Source organism: Myotis nattereri, assembly GCF_964212035.1.
Source record: "Myotis nattereri genome assembly, chromosome: 6".
Taxonomy (NCBI): Eukaryota; Metazoa; Chordata; class Mammalia; order Chiroptera; family Vespertilionidae; genus Myotis; species Myotis nattereri.
The window spans coordinates 38,470,508-38,493,865 of NC_138081.1; the positions used below are offsets into that span (position 1 = coordinate 38,470,508).

Sequence of the window (23,358 nt, forward strand, 5' to 3'; positions counted from 1 at the left end):
TTACCAAGATAGCATAAGAATAATCCTTACATGAGGCCTCAAAGGATCTTGGGTCTGGGAGGAGTCTAAAAACTACTAAAAGTTGGATTTTTCTACTCCCTTGATTTACCTGTTCTGCACCAGCCTTTTCTGCACCTACTGGAAGGATTGCCACAGGGGTTTTGGAGAAATCCAGAGCCTTGCCTCCAAGTCTTCCCACAGTGGCTGGCCACGGCCTGAAATCTGACCACAGAGCCTCAGACTTTCTGCTGCATGTCACTCTCCAGGCTGTTCTGAGATGTAGGAAGAACCCCAGGGAACACAGGCCTTGGAGGCCAGACCTGTTCTTAGATTAGTGATGGCGAACCTATGACACACGTGTCAGAGGTGACACGCGAACTCATTTTTTGGTTGATTTTTCTTTGTTAAATGGCATTTAAATATATAAAATAAATGTCAAAAATATAAATCTTTGTTTTACTATGGTTGCAAATGTCAAAACATTTCTGTGTGACACAGCACCAGAGTTAAGTTAGGGTTTTTCAAAATGCTGACACGCCGAGCTCAAAAGGTTCGCCATCACTGTCCTAGATAGTTCTTTATATTTGGAAGGATGAAGTTAGACCAATGGTGTGTGAAAATGCCCACCGCAGGAGTGGGCACACTTTAGATGGAAAGGTAACACACTGAAGTGGGAGTCAGGATGCTGGGCTCTAACTGCTCCGTGACCAAAGGGGGCCCTGACTGAGCATGTCCCCTCACTTTTCTGATCTGTACAATGGCGGTGTTAGCTAGGTGATCTTCAGACCAGTGCTTCTAGAATGTGAGAGTGCAAATGCAGATTCTGAGAGTAGGTCTGGAGTGGGATCTGGGAATCTGAATGTCTAGCAAGTTACCTGGTTGGTAATGGTGAGGCTGCTGGTCTGTGGACAACAGTGGAGTAGCAAGAACTAGAATTCCCTCCATCTTTAACTTTTTCTAAGTCACAAATTAATGTGAAAGAAAGATCTAGCTTTTGATATTGGGGTTGGGAGAAAGAGAGAGAGAAGGAGAGACATAGAAGAATGGAGGAAGGGAAAGAGAGGGAGAGACATGGGGCAAATGGTGTGAAGGGAGGCAGTCACAGAAGAGGGAGTTTACCTGGGTGGGAGCACAGCCCCTCACTCCCCTCCCCGGGACACTAGCAGAAACAAACTTGCCTCTGTCTGAGCTTTGGGATGAGCATGTTTATGATTCTACCGCGAACATTTTCACTTGTGTTGCTTTGAGCACTGGGAAAAGAAATAGCTCGATATTCCATTTGATTTGGGGAATGCAGGAGCTCTCTCTCCTGTTTGAAGGATGTCAATGGATAATTTTGTAAAAGCAGCTACGAGAACAGTAAGTGGGTAACTCTGTCAAAGAAACACTGCTTTGTAGCTGGACCTTATTTCTAGTTTATGAACTGAATTTGTTAGACTTAAGAAACCTGTGTTGATGAATAGTAAAATTTCATATCACCCAGGGGCAGCCATAAAGATAATGGGCTGTCATTGCCGTGGGAAGAAAAACAGTGGTTTAATTCATTTAGGGAAGCAAGAATGAAAGAGGCAAACCTAGTAAAACTAAAGAGCTAATAATAAAATCCAGAGCTAAAAATTTGGATGCAGCAATAAATAGTGTTTTCTATAAATACTTGTGATGAATCCTATTTGTGAATGTCATAAAGAATTAGAAATGTCATGAAATAGTTAGCAATAGCTGTGTTCATATTCAAGGTGATGCATATATTATATGTTTATACTTGAACAAATAAAATGGAATTTACCTATATCATTATCAAATCAAAGTGTAGGCACATTCAAAATGAATAATTTACACATGTCACTCTTTTCTTTGCCTCCTGTGTTCATCAACAGCATTTCATGAGAACGAGCTATGCAGAGGGGCTGTGCTAGGATCTCAGAATATTCGTGTGGTGCACTTGATTCTCTATGATTAGAGTCCTCCTTCTACGATCTAATCAGTACTTGCCATTTCTCTGTGGGTGTGGCTTCTGTCAGAAAGCAAGTATCTCTCTACTTCTACATAAAATGAGACATGTGAGAAACATAAGGCTTGATGTTTTTGATACTGTGCCGCCAAAACCCAATAAGAACCCCCCAGATTAGTTTAAACTTGCACCTATTACAGATGTAAATACTCAAGAACATGTTGGGATGTTAGTATCATGAAATGCTTTTCAGTGGTCATGATGTGCAACACATCACAGGCTGGAAGTGAACTAGCTTGCTTTAGTCAATGGGCTTGAAATAGATCAGGGTGACTGTGCTTTCTGGAATGGAAGCAAACATCCGGTAAGATCAAGGTGGAAATCAGTAAACCGCCTCAGCTTTCACATGTAAGAGGAACTGAGTTTAGGCTTCAGCTAGACAAGATACTTTGCATTATTTGGAGCTACCTGGGGAATTAAATAGCAGCTACTAAAGATCCCTTTTTTTTCCTTTCAAGAAAAAGCCATGGAAATTTTTCCAAGTGAATGACTAGGGCAGCCACTGATGGCTGTGGTATAATTGAACTCCATAATGACTCCCAGGGACACAGTAAGAATTCTGCAGGGGTAAACACTGCACTGGAGCTCTGCTGGAAATCACAGTAATTATGTTGTGAATCCATTAACACCCCTGCATTGTACCTTGGTAACCCCTGTTCACTTGTGGCTCCTCTGCACTTGGACGTGCCTCTAGGTTTCCAAGCCTCAGAAGTTTTTGCTGAATCAGCAATAAACCCCTTAACCTTATCAAGGAGGGAGAGAGTATCTGGATTGTAATGTTGCCTTTGAAAAATAAAATGGTAAGTCATAAATCAACTTGCTCAGGTTCCTGACGTTGCAATCATCCCGTGCTTCTTACTTCATAATAACAACATTGAAGTCCAATATTGGACTTTGGCAAAAATAAAAGAGGTAAAACTCATAGACCAAGGCTTTCCTGGTGACTTGCTAACTGCCCTGATGGCTCTGTATTGCACAGGACATTATTATCATTATTATAAAACATAAGAGCAGATACCTATCATTGTTTTGAATGTTTATTATTCATTACTCTCTGATCAGTTGGCAGATTTTTATAACTCTTGTGACTAAAGGACAGACTGGAAGTTCTGGGCTGGATATGACCCCTAGATGAATAAAAGGGAAGGGATGGAAAGAAGAAAAGGCTAAGCAGGTTTCATCTCTTTTCTTACCTCTCAATCTGTAATAAGCTTGAAGGCTGGCTAGAATCTGTTTCATGGATTCCTGTGGACAGACTTTAACCCCAGTTGGAAAAAATGCTGATCTTTTTGTTCGATGCTTTGCCAAATCGAATACTTGTCTCATGGTTGACACTTTATACATTTTTGCAGGACTTTCAGCTGTTTCGATTCTTGGGGCATTGTCTATGTCTTTAGTTTCAGAATGGTACATTTTAATGGAGAGATCTGTAAAAGAAAGGTTGATTTCCTAGTGAATACATACATTTATGCGATATATGTGAAACATGGTAAATAATGGCATCAATGAAAAATTGTAATCCTCTGCTTTATGAAAATTCTACTTTGATGCAACGGCCAAATGTAATATTCCAATGACAAGGCACTTTCAGAAATAAGGGAATAGTATGAGCTGATCAAGTATTTAAAAAACAACAAGACACCAACATCTCAAATCATACTGCCTTTAGGAACTGCCAAATATTGAAACCATTTCCCACACATCTCTCTAAAAATCACTCCCCACTTAGCTCTCAAGCTTCCCGAGAGATGCCTCTTTTGATAGACATTATAATTCAAGTGGGAAGTGATATAGCATTGTGATACCCGGGGGTATACTCTCGATGATGAAGTGGAGTGCTTCTGAAAACCTGGGGAGGGGAGGCAATGCAACAAAACAGCCTTCCTGCTGATTAGTGATGAGTGGCAGTCCTACGATTTCCTTATGTGTGGGGCTCAGAGCGTGTCAATCTGGTTGAAAGTGAGGGAGGGCCACGGCATGTCTTACAGTTGCATTTACAGAGCAAGCTTGTGATTTTATGCAGGGTGATGAGTGGAAAGGTGAAGGGGCCAGCTAAGAGAGGAGGCTGGCAGAGGGTCAAACTCCCCAAGCCATTTCTTCTTGCTGGCTCTGCTGTGTCTAGACTTCATTTTTAACTCTTTAGGCTTACATTCAGTGAGTACTTTTTTGTTTTGAAAATTTTCATAAGTATTATCTCATATCATTCTCACAAAAGCTCTACTATATAGGTGGAACAGATACTATTTTTCTCAGTTTACCACACAGTAGGTCCTGAGGGTTAGAGGCATTAGGTCATGTTAACAGTGAAGTCAAAACCTGAGACCTCCTCTCCCACTCGATCCCTGTCCTCTTATCCGTTGCACCGTTTAAGGAAGGAATCCTTGATGAACAGTTGGGACCACTCACGACGGCTCCTTGGGAGCAGAAGCGTGTGACTTACAGAGATTTGTATTCTCATTCTACTAAAGAAGGCTCTTGAACAAATATCTTTTGAAAAAAATCAGGCAGAAACCCAAGCAGAGTGGCTGGAGAGCAACTCACATCTTGTTGCAAAGCATGAAAGTTTCTCCTTCATTTTGGGGAGAGTCCTAGTGGGAACACATAATCTTTGTCACTGTGAGGAGTGTCAGAGTACTTGGTCAGTTTTGGGCAGTGATAAATTCTTTGGAATCTCCAGAGAGGAAAGGAGCTGAGAGGTTCATTTGCTCACCCAGCTACACACCACATGAACCCATCAAAACCTCTGAGTGGAACATGGAATTGAGTCTCCAGGGGACTCCAGTGTGCAGACAGGTTGGGGAAGCACTTTTTGGTGGGTCTGTAAGGGTACTTTCAGCAGAAGAGGAGAGATCATCTACTTCAAACTGGCTTAAACAACAAGGAAGTTATTATTTCATACAAAGGGAAGGAGAAGGTAGGGGATGCATGGTGAAAATGAAGCCCTGCCTCTGCCTTTCTGCCTTCCTCTCCTTCCCCTTGCTCAGCTCCCTCATGTGGTGACCGTCCCCATAGGCTGGCTCCACCGAGTTAAACATGCTTGCCCTTGTTCATGTTGAAAAATAGCCTTTTCCTAAAGTATGGCTGATTTATGCGACGTATCTGGACCAGCACCAGTTGTGAAGAAATACGGCAGTGTGCTTGGCTTAGCTGAGGATTACAGGGCAGGGGACTGAGATTACCCCCAGTGGCTCATTCTAGCTGTGGACTGGGATCAGGTTTCCCTGAGTCAGCTTGGCTGCATGGCGAAGTGGAAGGTGCCCATTCAACATCGGGGCAAAGTGCATGAAGGGGCACAGGAGCTGAGTCTACAGTTATTAGTGGCCACAGCAGTTGGTAAAATGGAAATTTTAGTTTAGGAATGTTAATCTATATATATAAAAGCCAAGCGACCAGACTGGCCAACCGGAATGACTGGTCGGTGTGATGTGCACTGTGGCTGGCCAACTGGTCTGATTGGGGGCGTGGCCGGCCAGCCAACCTCCTGCGTCCCCTACCCCTGGCTGGCCTGGCCCCGATCGGCCCTGATTGGGGCAAGCAAGTTGGACTCCACCTTTACATGAATTCATGCACCAGGCCTCTAGTTTTTAATAACCCTTTCACACAGTTATCAATTACAGTGTGGTAAGTTGTAGTAAAGTTTTTGTAATTATATTTCAATTACCATTAAGAAAAAGTGTGCCTCATTGAATAAGTCTAGCCTATCTGGCATGGTAGACACAGATCATGGGGAAACCAGGCTCCCCATACACCCTGCATTTTGTTCCATTTTTCTCTCAGTGCCTGCCTGCAATGCAGGGAGTCCTGCTGTTAGACTAGCCCTGCTCTCACCTCCACCATCACCTCCACAATCTTCAGTCCTTTGGGGATGGCTCTGTTCTTACATTTTTTTTTTATGTTAGGCTCTTGTAGATGTCTCAGAAAAACTTATATTTACCCCACCCTGGCTCTGGGAACAATGCCCTGGTCCTGGAATTTCCCTGGTTGGATCCCTCTGGATCTTAACACTTTGCTCATATCATGGCTTGCTCACATAGATCTGGGTCTTTGGATTTCATCCTATCAGGATGGAAATGTAAAGGGGCGAGATGTTTCTTAGCATTCCCATGAATTCTGACTCATTCTCTTTCCCCTAAGAGGCCAATTTCCCCCTATTTTCCACGTGTGAACATACCCACACAGCTGGTGGTCAAAAACAAAGGTGAATTAGTGTGACATGAGATTCGGTTTGCTTGGGATTTCCTGGTTTACTGCTGTTATACTTTTATTCTCAAATGTGTCCTTGTTTGAAAAATAACTTATATAAGCAGGCAGGTTTTCATGTCTCCCTGCTGGAGGAAATTCCAGGTTAAAACTCTACAAATGGTTGCCTCCTTCCTCTAGGAAGCACCTTGTTCCATTTTTGAATATTATCTCTGTTTATATAATTCTTTCCTTTTAGCTGAAAGTTACCTTCCAGTGGGTTCCACACATTAGTCCTATTTCTGCCCTCTGGTATAGCAAAGACTTAGTTACAGATACCGCCATAAACAGTTCTTATGTTTTCCCTATATTAGGCAGTTCTCTACTTTAGGCTATCCTCTACCTTTCTCTGGTTTCTTGTATCACATGAGTTATCAGTTACCGTAGCCTGCTGTTTTTCTCTAGATTATATAAAACCAACCACAGGGGACTCCTTGTAATAATATTATTGCCTGAGAAGGATCAGAGTATTTTGCCTGTGTCCCCACCCAAGTCATTTCTAGAGAAGATATGGGGGCAAGATCTCCGAGAACAGGGACTTCTGGTTACCTGGGTCCCAGGATATTTATAGGACAGGTCACAGTGACAAAGTCTGTGTCTTTCCCAAGGATTTCAGATAAAATAAACCAATTTTTTTTTTAAGAATTACAATATGGAATGTTAAAGATTTTAATGAGGTAAAAAGAGCTGTTATTTATTGGAGCTAATGAAAGCACTTGTGGGTAAAGCAATTAGATCATATTAGATGCTGCCCTCCAGTGCTGCATAAATTGTAACCTTGATATTGAACTGAATTCTGATTCTTTGGATGTATTTTCATGTGTTAAAATTTTAGTTTATATAAGTATTTGGGGAAAAATAGGTAAAAGTTTAATGAGAATAAATTGGTAGTTGAAAGACCTGCTACTAAAAGGGAGCATATTTAATAGAAGATAGGAAACATTTTCTGAGGAAGAAATATTTCTCTAAGATGATGACAAAACCTAAGTATAACCTGTATGATGATGAGTTAGTTGCCATCAATAACTATCTCCAGGTGAAGTTCAAAGTTAGAAAAAAAAAGAAGAGGGGCAAAGTGATTTCAGAAAAAAATAAACAATAAAAAACCCCTCGACCTTTTCCAGAATTCAAGCATATTGGAAAATTTTAGTTAAATAGATTATAAATTTGGACAAAAACAAATGTAATTGTACTATATTATATTGTATGTTAATCACCAGGAAAACTATCCTTAAACCAATAGTTTTAGGAAATAGTAATATTATTGAAGGAGGAAAAGACAAAATTGGAAATTAATACATTTGACTAGTCAGAACTAAATGCAGATGAACAGCTAATGCTCATGGTGGTTACTGTCTAAATTTAACATAAATATGTTCATTATTTGTGAAAGAAAAATCCAGTAGCAACACAAATCATACTGTAGATCACTTAACTATTCACAATGTTTTTATAGTGACAATGGTAACCAGGGCACTGACTCTGTGACTTACTAGCTGTGTAACTTGGAAGCACTTGACCTCTCTGTGCCTGAGTTTCCTCACCTGTGAAATGGTGGATAGTAGTGCCTCTCCCACAGGATTCCTGTGATTCTGAATGAGTTACTGCATGTACAGGCCTTAAAACGGTGCTGGGCCCAGTGTAATTTGCTCCATAGAACTCTTTCACCTGGTAATCCATGCACTTGCTTCCTGGCATCACGGTTCCTTTCTAACACACTGGTCTCTGGTACTGCTGTCCACAGATAGACTGTGTCTGTCCTGACGTCTTCCTGTGCTTTGCTGCAGGGCTCATCTTGAGCTCATCCGCTATTTTATACTGAAGGGCCCTTCTCCTCCTTCTTTGTTTGTTGGACTCCTACTTTCCCTTTAAGGGCCAGCTTCTAAGCTTTCTATCCTTCTCTCCTAAGCTTTCTCAAATCTTAAGTTCAGAGTTCATTCATTTCTCCCTCCTGTTCCTCTAGCATGGCTCATATCTCTATTGCATTTACTGACCTACCATATTGACCAGGTGCCTTCTATGGTATTGGCAGTAAATTAGATGAACAAAGGTCATGGAACTTGTGTTGTAGTGCTTGCACAGAAATCCTATATAATAAAAGCTAATATGCAAATTGACCGAGTGGCAGAACAACTGGTTGCTATGATGCACTGGTTGCTATGATGCTCAACACAGGAGCTGACCCCTGGTAGTCAGTGTACTCCCACAGGGGAGTGCCGCTCAGCCAGAAGCCAGGCTCACGACTGGTGAGCGCATCTGCGGTGGCAGTGCTAAGGATGTCTGACTGACAGCTTAGACCTGCTCCCCACGGGCCTCCCTGTGAGAGAGTGCAGGCCAGGCTGAGGGACCCCCCTGAGTGCCTCTAGTTTGTTATTAATACAGGAATTTACCTCTTTAGGCTGTAAACATCTTTGTATTTGCAAGCACCACATTTAGACTGCAAATACCTCAGTATTTTAATCCTGCGCTATCCCACACCACCTTGGTGCTTGCCTAGCACAATGTTTTATACACGTCAGATATGCTATACATATTCACTAAGTGAATTAATAAAAACGTCCTGTGGAAATAGTAATGGGTCTTTTACAATATAGAAACGAGATTCATTAAAAAAAAACATTAGACCATGAAAAATAGCTTCATATGTCCTATTCATCTATATTATTGCAACCTCCTATTAAAATTTCTACTCCCTTCTATAGTGTCTAATATCAGAGGTTTTGGACATAGCCCTGTTATTAAAGATAATATCCTAAGTGAAAAGACAAAAAACTCATTTGTGAAAGAAAATCAAAAGAACAGAAAAAAGGAGATGGTTTAGGCATAAAGTATATTTTAGTCAAGTCATCATCCCAGAAGCTTTCACTCTGTCCAAGAGCAAATAAATAATAAATGGAACCAATTAAAAACACAAGCATCAATGAGAGAAAATATTAATATTGCCTGGCCTTTTAGGATGACAAGCCCTCCACTTCCTGGCCCCTCCATTATTGCACTTGATAGTCAAAACCATAAGCATGGTCAAATCCAACTCTCTGCCTACTCCACACCTGCACCCTTATAGTTGAACAAGGCTGGAGAAAAAACAACCAATAGGACTCATTTTAAATTTATGATCCTCAAATTATATTACACTACATTTCCCTGGCCCATTGAGTTTCAAACTCACTTGGAGAACTGCACACAAATTTTCTCAGATTTCCTGCCTTTCTTGCCAATTCTCACTCTCAGCTGATGACCTTGCTTCACATTTTATTGAGAACAAGAGGAGCTTGAAGAGAATTTTCTGAATTTCCAGCACTGCATCTGCTCACTAGCTGCATCTGTGCTGAAATGCTCTGCTTTCTCTCCTGTGACTGCTTGATGAGTTTTCCCTTCTATTTAATTTTTTAAAATTGATTTTAGAGAGAAAGGGAGAGGGAGATAGAAACATCAATGATGAGAGAGACTCATTGATTGACTGCCTCCTGCACGCACATCACTAGGGATCGATCCAGCAACCCAGAGATGTGCTCTTGACCTGAATAGAACCCAGGACCTTTCAGTCCACAGGCCAACGCTCTATCCACTGAACGAAACCAGTTAGGGATCCCTTCTATTTAAAAGATTCTCCCTTGATACCACTTCCCCTCCAGCTACTGACCAATTTTTCTCTTTATTCAGCAAAACTTTTTGAAAGATCTGTCTTTATCTCCTTTCCTAAAAAAAAGCAAGCTCCCATATGTGTGAGGATTCCTCTGCTACCACAGGCCAAGAGCTACCAACATTGCATCCCTTCCTTCTCTCCTCATGTGATGTTTCACCAGAAGGTGTCGCTATCTAACACATAATGTACTGAACACTTAATGTTGGAAAATATAGGTAACTCCATTAATCACTTTGAGATTGGAATTGTACATGTTGAGTATTGACAGTTATTGATAGGGTTGGTGGTGAGGGTGGTGATTTTGCAGCAAAAGAGACATTTGAGGAAGGGCTGAAAGTTAGCATGGTGAGATGGACTCCCATTGGGTTAGGAGGTTCTCATGAAAGGCCTGGCAGATGGAAAATATTTAGGTGGGCAGAAAGGAGGACAACATGTCCACAGGCAGGTCAACTTGCAGCAAGCTAAGGAAAGTGGTTGACACTGAAGATTTGAGGATTTAAATTAAATTTCTTTAGCCACTCTATCCTGGAGCTGACCCAGATCCTGCAAACAGTATAGCTATGACAAGTTTGGAAATTTCCAGATATATAGAAAGGGAAATTAATGAAACAACAGCTAGATCCAAAAATTAAATACAAACATTACTTTATTCTGAGAACAAGTTCAATCTGGCCAAGGGTGGAGTGGCAGGTCTGGAAGACTGGGCCTTTGACCCTTCATTCATTGTTTTAAAGTTAGATTGTCTAAGCATTGCCTAAGGGTGTCTTCTAGCTAAAGTGAAGGCTAGCCCTTCACTCAAAATTATGTTCTCCACTTCAGGTTCTAGGCTGGCGGTCGCATGTCCTTGGTGTTGACTGATATCCTGGAAGCCATCACAGGCCTCACCATCTCGCTGCCATATCACTGAAGAGTATATTTTCATCCTTTCTGCATCAAAGTTAGCTTCCAGTCATAGGCCGCTTACAAAGTTTCCACTTCGGGGCTCAGCCTTGACCATGAATTAGTTTCTTTCTTGATTACGAGTTCAGTAAAGTGGATCCTCACTAAACTCTTTGGACCACTCCTCACCAAACTGTTTCTTCCAGAGGAGTATTTTCTAGCCATTGAGCTCTGCAGGCTTACAATATAGGATTGTTGTATACATATAGTGACAATTACAGACAACAAGAAACTGAGAATGGGGCTTTCCCAGAAGCACTGCTATGAAAGCAATGGCCACTGGTATAAGTACTTAGCAAACCCATTATTTTTTTCCCAAGGGAAAAGGCTGTAATGGCTTAATGAACAAATGAACAGTAGAGACAAAATTTACTGGCATTCCTATGAAACAAAAATCTCCATTTGAAAAACAGAACTCTGTAGAGAGACTATGGATAACATTTCAGGGCCTAATTAATGAATGAAAGTTTTAAAAAATAGTAATTGAATCCTGCATAAACTTCCCCACCTTACCAAACAACAGCAAGGGATTGTGGCCTTTATGCAAATACTCAGCTTGTTTGTGATGTATTGTATCTGGTCCGCCCCCACACTAGTAGAAATGCTCAATCACAGAAAAATGTTCTCACAGAGCTAGGGCAACTAAATGAACGTCATGCTTAACATAACTGAACATGCCTCAAAAGTTCTGCAGAGATACTGAATGCCTGGTGTAATGCTGTTCCAGAACATTCTATGGATTTCAAGCCCACCGTTTTTTTGCACAAACATAGGCCCTTCCGTACTTTGTTTTCCCATCTCTCTTCCTACATACAGTGCCCAATAAACCTCCACAGTGTCCACCCTGTGGAAGTGTGCTGGAATAAGTGATAGAAAAGAGGATTATAGAAATGAAGGACACTTCCAGTGGCTTTCTTTAATGACAGATGAAGAGAATACTCTCTCACAATTGTCAGACCGATGAGCAATGATGCCAGGGGGATGCTGCACACGGCCCTCTCTGAAGCTTTGGAAACTTGGGTGCCATTGCCGCTTTCCTTACCCCCCAAAATTAGTATTCGTTCAGCAACACCCCACCCCAATGAGGGTGAAAATTGGTGTTCCGTTCTCTCAAAGATTAGAGCAGTTGCATTATCTTCCTTCTCATTGAAAACAATCAGATTTAGCCATTAAACTTGATCTATCAGAAAGGAAAGGGTTAAAACCTTAGAGAACCATTACAAGAAATAAAAGTTGCTAACTCCTGTTTTCTATTCTCTATACATATGTATTAAGTCCCTCTTCTACCTCACTGCACTAAAAAAAGAAAAAAGAAAAAGAAAAAAAGAGGAAGAACCAAATTTAAACATGAGTTACTGAGAAATTTTGCTGATGGAATAGGCAGCTTGGTGAGTGGGTAGGAACAACACTGAAGTTCAAGGGAGAAGTAGAAAAGCGAAAGGGGGTTGTCTCCCCTGTGTCAGAGGGAGAGGCCCTCTGAGCGGGTGGCGTGGTGAGCTCTCCATGACTGGTAAGTGTCAGGGCGCGGAGAGGCAGGAGGTCAGCAGGGCCTAGTTTTTACCTGAACCCAGAACAGAAATGGGTGCTGACTTCCATCCTGCTTGTCGGGCAGGGAGAGGAGAGCATCTGGAGAAGGGGCGTAGGGAGGAGTGTTCTCAAACATGAATGGCCTCTCTCTGTCCTGGGAAATAAGAGACACACAACGGAGGTGCTTGTCATGGGGTGGCTTGAAGGTCTCATCCAAGGTCATAATTCAGCCTCTTGGCTGAAGTCCACTCAGAGCCAGCTGCCAGTCCCAGAGGCGCTGTTCCCCCCGCAGTTCCATAACCATAGGCATATGGACTCTCCAGTGCCTTCCAGGTATGTGGTGTGCCCAAGACTGCGAGAAACCACAGGATCAACACAGGCTTCTTCATGGAGTACTAACTTTGCCTGAGAATTTTAGCAGAAAGTTTAAAATGTGAAGGATTGTAAATGCTTTTCACATGAATACATACACAAGATCAGCAAAATCCTTTCTCCTCTAAATACTTGAAAGTTAGAAGAGCAGGGTATTTCTATAAGCTGTGATTAACTGTAAAGCATATTGCTTTGCGAAAAAATGGTGAGCGGAGTTGGTATAGTGCTGAGGTCAGGTTGAAGAAGACAGGATGTGAAACAGAGTGAGAACAATTTTGTTCAAGTTGCTGGCCAGCTTAGCTAAGGCTCATTTTCAGGAGCTGACAAAGAGAAACCAGTGCTTCCTCCAGCAGCTGAATTTTTTAGTACCCTGCAGATCACCCTGATTGGGCAGCTACCGCCTCTGTATACATGTAGGACCAACCCCATTAAGCCACTTTTCATCATTTCATCCTTACATTGACTTAAATTCTACTAACCTTCTTCATTGCTTCTGCTTCTTAATTTTTAACCCATCATGTGTATTTTTTTTTTTTTTGGCACCACCTCCGTAGATTTCAAAATGTGGAGCTTAAATAAATACATAGGTGATGGATAAGAGATTCAGAATGGAATTTTACAAGTAAATCTGATATGTGGATTATGAGTTGTAATTGTACCTCACAAATGTATGGGATATTATAGTTTTCAGAGCATTTTTATAGCTTGGTTTGACACAATAGTGGGATGTTATGAATACCAAAGGGTTATGCTGGAACAGTACCAGGTCACTCATAAGCCGGAGGCAGATTCAGTCCATGGTCTGTTTGGAAATGTGCGGGGAAACAAGTAGCAGGAATTCAGAGACCTTCTAAGAGCCTATAAAAAAATTTCCCCAAACTCAGGAAGAAGCTAACTTCAGAGGCGGGGGTGTGCTAAGAAAATATCAGGGAAGAGGAATGAAGGCTTGCTTATGGGACACATGAATGATATGTGTCACTTGCCTTCTGGTTCCAGCTGTACTGGGTTGCTGGAAATGGGGTATCTCTCCCTGTAATTCCTAGGAGTGTCATAAATTTGGAGAATATTTATCTTGTTAAATTCTTACCATATCTGAAACACTCATATCCCAAGCAGGTCTAATTTAGCTCAGCATCTTTACTTTTTAAATCTTTTTTTGCCGAAGCAGGTTTGGCTCAGTGGATAGAGCGTCGGCCTGCGGACTGAAAGGTCCCAGGTTCGATTCCGGTCAAGGGCATGTACCTGGGTTGCGGGCACGTCCCCAGTAGGAGATGTGCAGGAGGCAGCTGATCGATGTTTCTCTCTCATCGATGTTTCTAACTCTCTATCTCTCTCCCTTCCTCTCTGTAAAAAATCAATAAAAAAATATATTAAAAAAAAATAAATCTTTTCTTTCCTTTTCTTTTTTTGGCCGGGGTTTTAACATTATAACCCATGCCATGCACTGCTTTGTAGTTTAGTGCTCCCATGTAAACCTGATGCTGGGATGTTGTGGGGGTTCTGAGTAAAGAGAATCACATGTACAGCATTGGTGAACATAGCCACAAAAGAATGACATTTTAACCACTTAAGGGGAGCAGACTACACAGAAACAGCTGCAAACCTCTACCTGCTGAACTTTCAGATGCTTAAGGACCTATCATAGTTCATGTAGAGAAGAAAAACTTCATTTTGAGTACCTGAGCCTTCTGCCTTCCTAAGCCACTTTCTGAACTTGGGCAAATAACCCCCATATGCTTTAAATTTCTAACCTAAAAAGTGTATAATAATAATTCTGACACCATAGTTTTTCACGAATATTTGCATGTGATATAGTTTTGTTTCTTTTTAAAGATTAAATGAGAAAATAGATGTCTCAAGTTTTGAGGAAGGTCTTGCACATTGGTAGCTGTTATTATGATCTGGGACCTTTTTTTTTTTAAAAAAAATATATTTTATTGATTTTTTACAGAGAGGAAGGGAGAGAGATAGAGAGTTAGAAACATCGATGAGAGAGAAACATCGATCAGCTGCCTCCTGCATATCTCCTACTGGGGATATGCCCGCAACCCAGGTACATGCCCTTGACCGGAATCGAACCTGGGACCTTTCAGTCCGCAGGCCGACGCTCTATCCACTGAGCCAAACCGGTTTCGGCTGGGACCTTTTTATTTATTGTGAAATTTACAAATAAGAGGAAAATAGGATTGCCTGCTTTAGCAAATAAAATATAGAACCCCCCAGTTAAATTTGAATTTCTGATCAACAACTAATACTTCTTTTAGTATAAGTATGTCCTGTGCAATGTTTGGGACACACTGAAAACAAATGAACAAGTGCTACTGTTAAAAGACAAAGATTGTCAGACTGCATTAAAAGAAAAACCACTGTATACTGTTCTGATGAACATATCTAAATGAAAAGATATATAGAAGATGACATTAAAAGGCTGAAGAAAGTTATAATCCTATATAATAAAACCTTAATATGCAAATCAACCAAACAGTGGAACAACCATCACTATGATGCACTCTGACCACTAGGGGGCAGAAGCTCAACACAGGAGCTGCCCCCTGGTGGTCAATGTGCTTCACAGGGGGAGCACTGCTCAGCCAGAAGCCCGGCTCATGGCTGGCGAGCCCAATGGCCGTGGCAGAAGCCTCTCCTGCCTCCGTTGCAGGTGAGTGGTAAGGAGGGAGGGGTCCCAGACTGCAAGAGGGATGTCTGACTGCTGGCTTAGGCCCGATCCATGTAAGGATTGGGCCTAACCTGGCAGGTGGACATACCCCGAGGGGTCCAAGACTGTGAGAGGGCATAGGCCAGGCTGAGGGATCCCCTCCTCCCCTACCTGCCGCCCCTGAGTGCACGAATTTCATGCACTGGGCCTCTAGTATGCAGATAAAAATACTAATCAAAGGAAAGTTGGTATAGCTATAAAGTATCAATATAAAGTCAGAGTGATGCTAGTAAATGTTTAATAATCAACTCTTGGGGATGGGCGAGAGGGCCTGTTTTGCAGCATTTGCCAATTTCCACATGTTAATACTCCTCCACGGCTGATTTTAAGCCACTGATGTGATGTTATCGAACACTGAGTTGGAAGAAATGTGTGCAATTGAGTCCTGTCAGTTAGAATGTGCCAGTTCCAGCACACCAGTGGGTGAAATTCCTTAGTTGGCAGAAAGCATTACAAACATGAAGATAGTTACATCATCATAATAAAAGATAAAAGTTGCCAGAAAGATGTGACAAGTTAAAATTTTATGTACTTAATAATAAACCTTAAAATATTTAAAACAAAAGTTGACAGAACAATAAAGAAAGTAAAATCACCAATGACAGAAGTTAGATTTTAAGAAATCTTTCTTGGTAATTGATAGAGCAAGAATATGAAAATTTATGAGGATATATAAGTTTGAAAATATAATTAAACTTGACCTAATGAATATATTTAAAACATTTTAAAATAAAAATATATGTTCATATTAAATATAAAATTTACTTGCAAGCATAGGGAGAACATGCACAAATCTATATCCTGGATTATAATACAGATACATTATCTCCTCAGACTAACAGGGAAGTAAGCTCAAAATCAGTTTTAAAAACCAACTGGAAAATACCCATATGTTTGAAAATTAAAAAATAATCATACCTTAAATTAACTCATTAGCCAATGAAGAAATCATGCTGGGTATTAGAAATACTTTTATCAAATGATAGAAATACTGCATAAAACTTGTGGGATATAGCTAAATCAGTACATGAAAGGTAAATTTTACCCCATTAAAAAGCCTATATTAGAAAAAGAAAAAGCTAAGTATTAATGAGCTAAGTATCTATCTCAAGAGGTTAGCAAAAGAAAAAAATAAATTAAAAATACAAGAAAAATAAAGACAAGAGTAGAGATTAATAAAATATAAAGGTGAAAATAATAATATAAGAGAGAAGAAAAGGAAATATAAAGGCCAACTTTTTTTTTTTCCTTTGAAAATACTAAAAACAAAAAACAAGATTGGTTCAAGTAAGAAAGAGAAGACACAACTAACTACGATCAGGATTGGAAAAGGAGGATATCATTATACTTCCTGAAGACATGAAAAACACAACAAGAGGATGTCGTGAATAATATTTTGTTAATAAGTATAAAATTTTATATGAAATTGATATGAATAAATTCTAGAAATATATAACTTAACAGAAACTATTAGAAAAGATAGAAAGCCTAATTATTTTTACATCCTTTAAAATTTTCAGTTAGTAGTCAAGTATCTTTCCATAAATATAACTCTCTAGCCTCACCAGAGAGTTCTATTAAACATTAGAGGAAAAATGAATTCCATTTTTATATGAAGTCTTACAAAACCTGACAAGGAAACTATGAGAAAAAATATCATGCTTCAATCTCACTTAGGAATTTGAATTCAGCAATTTGAAATAAGATGTTAGCAAATGAAATCCAGCAGTGTGTGAAAAAGGTCATGACCAAAACGGATTTATGTCAGGAATATAGACTTGGCTTAATATTTGAAAATTAATTAAGGTAATTTATCACATTGATGAATTAAAATGGAAAAACCATTTGGCAATCTCAATAGATATAGAAGTATCCAATACATTTTTATATTTATTCATGATTAAAACTCTTAGGAATAGAGAATAACTTAAAAAAATGACATAGGGTATTGACAAAAAAAAAAAAAAAAAGAAACAAACTCAGATCTAAAACAAACATCATACTTAATGGTGAATTAGAAAAGCATTCCCTTCTAGATCAGTATCAAGTTAAGGATGCAATTAAGATTGTTCAGCAAAGATATGGTATTTAAATACAATTACTTTTCTATATAGAAAAGGTAATAAGAATGCCATTTACATGGTCACAATTAATATAATGAAGCTAGAGTCAAGTCCAAGATGTGGAAGCCCTTTATTAAATTAACTAGAGGTCTGATGCATGAAATTCATGCAAGAGTAGGCTTTCCTTCCCTGGCTGCTGGCACTGGCTTCCCTCTGGCACCCGGGACCCGGGCTTCCCTTGCAGCCCTGGCTTCATCCAGAAGGTCATCTGAAAGGACGTCCGGTCTAATTAGCATATTATGCTTTTATTACTACAGATTACACAGCTTTATTGTAAGGTACTAATGAAAAGAAAGTTATTCCATGTTCTTAGGTAGAAAGAAAACATTATAAAGGTATCAATTCTCCCCAAATTGATCTATAGATTCAACACAATACTAAATCAACCTCAATAAGGTGTTTTGTGGAACTTGGTGAACTAATCTTAGAATGTATTATGGAAGAGTGGAGGGTCAAGAATAACTTAGATGCTTCTTAGAAAGAGAACAGAGCCAGGGAAACATGGTTGCAAGATATCACAAGTATTATAAATCTATAATAATTAAAGCAGTGTGGCATTGGCTCAGGGACAACAAAGTGGACAAACCCATGCTCGTGACAAAAGGAGTATCACAGGGCAGAGAGAAAAGGAGAAACTATCCAATGGATGGTGCTAAAACAATTGGTAATCCATATTAAAAAATTGTTTTTCTACTTTACACACATATACACATATAGTAAATACTACTAGCTTAAATATGAAAAGCAAAACTATGCAACTATTATAAGACAATATATTTTCATGTCTTGAAATAGGAAAGGATTTTTATAGTAAGGCAAAAAAAAAAAATCCCACAAAACATGAGATTAAAGGCTAAGTTCAACTACATTAAAATTAAGAATGTTCATCAGAAGTGACCGTTGAGAGAGAAAAGAATAAGCTACAAAGTTGGAGAAGATATTGCAAGGTTTGCAAGAACTGCAAAAGAATTGATATCCACAACTTTTATCGAACTATTCTAAATCAGTAAGAGAAGATATACATCCCTATGTAAAAGGGGCAAGAAACTTGTTTAAGCATTTCTTAGAAGAGGAAACAAAAAAGGACCCAAAATCTATGAAGAGATATTCAACCTCATTATTAATCAGAGAAATACAAATTAAAACCACAATGAGATAAGATTATATACCCCCCGCACACTGGCAAAATGAATAAATAAGTGAATAAATAAACATATTAATAAAGTCAGGCAATACCAAGTGTGGGTGAGGATTTGGAATAAAAGGAACTCTCACTCGAAATGGCAAAAAACACTGAGAAAAAGTTTGATATCATCTGGTAAAGTTGAAAACATGTAAACCTTATGACACACTGTTTCTCTCTCCTATAAGAGAGAGAGAGAGAGAGAGAGAGAGAGAGAGAGAGAGAGAGAGAGAGAGAGAGAGAGAGAGAAAGAGAGATTGAAACCAACATAGATGTTGGAGAAACTCCTGCCTGGTGTGAGCACCAGGGTACACATACAAGGGTGAAGTCCATCAACAGAATGACTAGAATGACTCTGTGGTTGTGTATCTGTATGAGGCCATAGCATGTCTCAGATGCCTCTCAGGAGGCCCTCTGAGCCTCACCTCTTTTAGACTAGCTCTTCATATGCTCTGACCTGCTACAGGAGACATAGGCCCATAGCTCCTTGCCTGGTGGCTTTGTCCGGGTATTTGTTTCTCTCGCCCCAGGATTTTCTGTGGCTGCAGGGAGGTGAGAAGCAGCAGGACGCCCCTGCTGTCCACAGCTGAGTACACTAGAAGGATAGGAAAGGTACTGTCCTGCGAGGCAAACCTTTGAAGAGATCCCGTGTTCACCATTTACCCCAGGTTCTCGCCCTCATGGGCTGTCTGGAGGTCCTGCGGTTCTGTAGACCAGCAATTGGTTACACTTGATACACAGTGGTGACCAGTTGGCAAGGCATCTTTACGTTGGTTTGCACTTGTTCACTGCCTCACTCCTCATTTTCTTTTCCTTCTGGTTCCCTGAAAATGCACTCCCTAACCAAGAGTAACAGGGACGCTTTTGCCTCAGGGTCTGCTATATGCAACAATGCGGATGAATCTTAAAACATAATGCTGAGCCAAAGAACTAAGTCATAAGAGGACACATACAGCCTGGTGTTGTTTATATAAAAATCACAAAGAAAACAGAAATGCATTATTTAGAGAATACATCTGTAGCTGGAGACACTAATGGCAAACAAGGACATGCTTAACACAGCGTTCATGACAGTGGCTACTGCTGGCACAGAGCAAAGGGAAAGAGATCCTGGCAGAGCAGATGGGAGCTTTTAAGATACTCTTGATGTGTTATTATTTATCTGGGAGGTGAGCATGTTATTGTTGTTTTATAAATACCACAGGTATGGTTTGTACACTCTTGATGTATATTTCCCAAGTAAGAAGTTTTATAGAAAGCAATGAGGGTAGCCCATGGCAGAGACTCAAGCAGTAAGGCTGGAAAAGATGGTAGCGGCCAGATTATACCAGAAAGAACCTTCCAATGAAATTATTAGACTTTATTCCAAAGGCATCAGGAAGCTTTGGAAGTTCTTTTCTTTTTCTTTTTTTTTTCTCAAGAGGGGGAATATGGGGTACAGTGGATAACAGAATTAGTTAAAGCTAGAGAAATACAAAGATATTTTTTTTAAATTAAATCTTTATTGTTCAGATTATTACAGTTGTTCCTCTTCCCCCCCCCCCATTACTCCCCTTCTCCCAGTTCCCGCCCCACCCTCCGCCCTCACTCCCCACCTACTGTCCTCATCCATAGGTGCACGATTTTTGTCCAGTCTCTTCCCGCATCTCCCACACCCCTTCCCCCCCCCCCAAGAATAGTCAGTCCATTCCCTTTCTATGTCCCTGATTCTAGAGAAATACAAAGATATTTATGAGATAGTATTGACAGGATTTGCCACTGACTGACTATTCTCACAGGTTTAGGAAATGGAGAAGCCAGAGACCAGAACCTGAGAGAAGGTTGCTATCACAGGACCCCAGGAAGTGGGGATGAAAAGGTGAAGCTCAGTTAAGGACACGTTTGTGTCCTAAATTTGACAAGGCAGTTGTGCTGAAACAGGTCCACATTGGCGCCAGCTCCTGAGGGCTGATTGTGCACGCCAGATGATGTCATGTTGGCAGCTTGAAATTGGCCATGGCAGGACTAGTTATTTGCATTATGGATATTGGCAAACAGTGTGGTTAGGATTTTCACTCCAGGGAGAGATGGTTGCTAAATATTAATCAGCACACCATTTGATAGGATTTGGTAACAAATTAGAGATGAAGAGGAGGAAGGTGTTTTAGATAATACCCACATTCCTGACTTTAGAGCTAAAAGCTGACAGCATGAAATGAGACAGAATGCAGGAAGTAGAGTGGTTTGGGCCAGAAGGGGGTGCTGATGATATTATGGAGAATTAAATAGAGGTGGTTCCTGTCCTCATTAAACATTCGTCTTTTAACACTGTGCATCAGAGCATTCTGTGTAGCTTTTTCAAAATACCTATTCCTGTAACCTATCTATGCCCTTATATAATCAGTGCTGTTTTATGTAAAATTGTTTTAAAAATATTAGACAATATAATGAAGAGAATGATTACACAAATCATTCTATGAGCCCTATTAAATAACGAGACCCCTCCCTTCAGACTGGAAATAGATTTATGATATAATTCAGTAAAAAAGAGAGATTAAAACAAATCCCCTGTTGGCCCATCATATAATGACCCATATATAATATCTTTACCGAAAAGCAATAGATCATGCTTCTCAAACCTGCCCGCATAGTAGAATCACTGGGATGACTTTAATAATGATCCCATCCCAGACACATTAAATAAGAATCTTTAGTGCAGGAGCTCCAGCAGTGGTGTCTGCAAAATTGTTCCATGTAAGTCTTTAGGCTGAGAAGAGTAAGTCAATGGAAAAGGAGACCTGCAGAGGATAGTCTTGGGGGGATTGGTTGTAAAAGGAGTTAAAGTCATAGGTAGATAGCAACAGCAGTAGCAAAAATATGAAATCTTTTTATTCTCTCTGAAACAAGAAAGAATGAGAAGAGTTTGGATAAAGATTCAGAGAAACTTTGAAGTGGAAAGAAGAGATGTCAAATGAAGTCAAATGCCTTCAATCTTTTCAGCATGTAGGAAGGAGGCAGTGGTAATAGTAATGGTGGTAGTTATCATAGTCATCTTAGGAGCTAGTGTTTATTGAGCATTTGTGTGGAAGATACCTCATTAAGAGCTTCATAAACATTAGTTCACTTATCTTCCTTACTGCTCCAAGGGGCAGACACCACTATTATTATTCCCATTTTATAGACGAGAAACCGTAATATGGAGATATGAGACTGAGCAATTTGCCAAGGCCACATAAGTAACAGAACTTTCTATGCATCTGTGTTCTGTGTTGAATGCAGTCCTATGCAAACCTTAAAGTTTTTACTCTTAATGGTGCTGTTATGTGAATGAAGGAGAATTGGGCTGCAGACTTGAGGAGAGAGGGAAGGTTTGAAAATCAGACTGGGAGACTAAATCAGGGCATCAGAGATGGGTATCACCGTGGAATGAGTTGGAGGGCTTGATTAAGGTTATAGCACATGCATTTTTTTCATGAAAGCACTCCGTTTATTTGAGATTCTCTAATACCACTTGGCAGCTCAAGAATGGGAGTGAAAAAAAGTGAGGACTAAGTTTACCCAGAGTGGAATAACCAAGCAAAGGGGGCAGAAAGTTAAGGGCCAAGTTTCTATTGTAGGAACAAGAAGACTATTGAGTCAGGTTCAGGAGAGCACCCTAGAAGCTGGGATTAATGTGTAGGACACTGATATTTGGATGGGCTGAAAACTGGAGAAATCAGAAGAGGCGGAGGGACTGGTGTGTCTTGATGAGAGTATAATCAGATTCTCTGGAAGGAAGAGAAATGATTAGAAAGGGGTGTTTCAGAGTTGTATATCTCGAGTCTGAAAATATTGCCACCTTGGAGGTAAAATTTCAGTGTTTGATAGGAAGGCATTTTTGGTTCAGAAGAGGCTTTCCCACTGTGTCAGATCACATCCATCAGGCCAGGCAATTCCTTTAGATCCAGAATGCAACCTTAAATAAGCCACTCGTCACTAAACTTAGACTTTAATGGTGGGCATTTAAAGTGACATAATGAATAAACGACTCCACTTCTTTGAGGAGTTCTAAGTGTCATACTTCTTTCTTAATGAGTAATAGAACTCCTAAATTTGGTGCTTCCATTTTTTATGGTAGAGCTGAATAATATGGGTAAATATCCTGAGACCAGTCATGCATATAAATGTTAGAGATGGTCCAGAATCAGTGATCACCTAGTGTTGCCAGCAGAGGAATGATGGCTTTGGAACTGATAGTAAAAACCATGTTAATTGCACTCACCATATGATATTGGCCTAATTAATAGACTAAGTGGATATTGGATAGGACTAGATACAGCTTAAATCTCAGTTTTGGTTCTAACCTTCTCACCTCAAATGATTCTCTGCCTTAGGTTCCTGACTAGAAATGAGCTGAGTCTGTGAACCAGCAAAATCTCAGAAAGTCAGATTAATTAAAATATGCTCGAGCTTTTATAAGAAAAGTGTCAATATGATTGCTACCTGCAAAGTATGATCAGGTCTGAACTAACTACAGCGTTAGTAAGAGTGCCCTTGGGTTTTATAGTAGGGCTTAATTAAGTGTAACTTTTGTCATAAATACAGCAGGAACCTTAAGACAGACAAACTAGCCCTACGTATGTT

General features: G+C 40.1%; 1 protein-coding gene across 1 annotated transcript in view; it reads right to left on the reverse strand.

Annotated features, from left to right (window-relative positions):
- Positions 1-23,358, reverse strand: part of IMPG1 (interphotoreceptor matrix proteoglycan 1) — a gene marked incomplete at both ends in the record, with an annotated part of 117,319 nt that overhangs the window by 89,288 nt on the left and 4,673 nt on the right. The window contains one exon of the mRNA XM_081093551.1: positions 3,205-3,438. Coding sequence (XP_080949677.1) covers positions 3,205-3,438 — 234 coding nt within the window. The remainder of the gene's footprint in view (positions 1-3,204; positions 3,439-23,358) is intronic.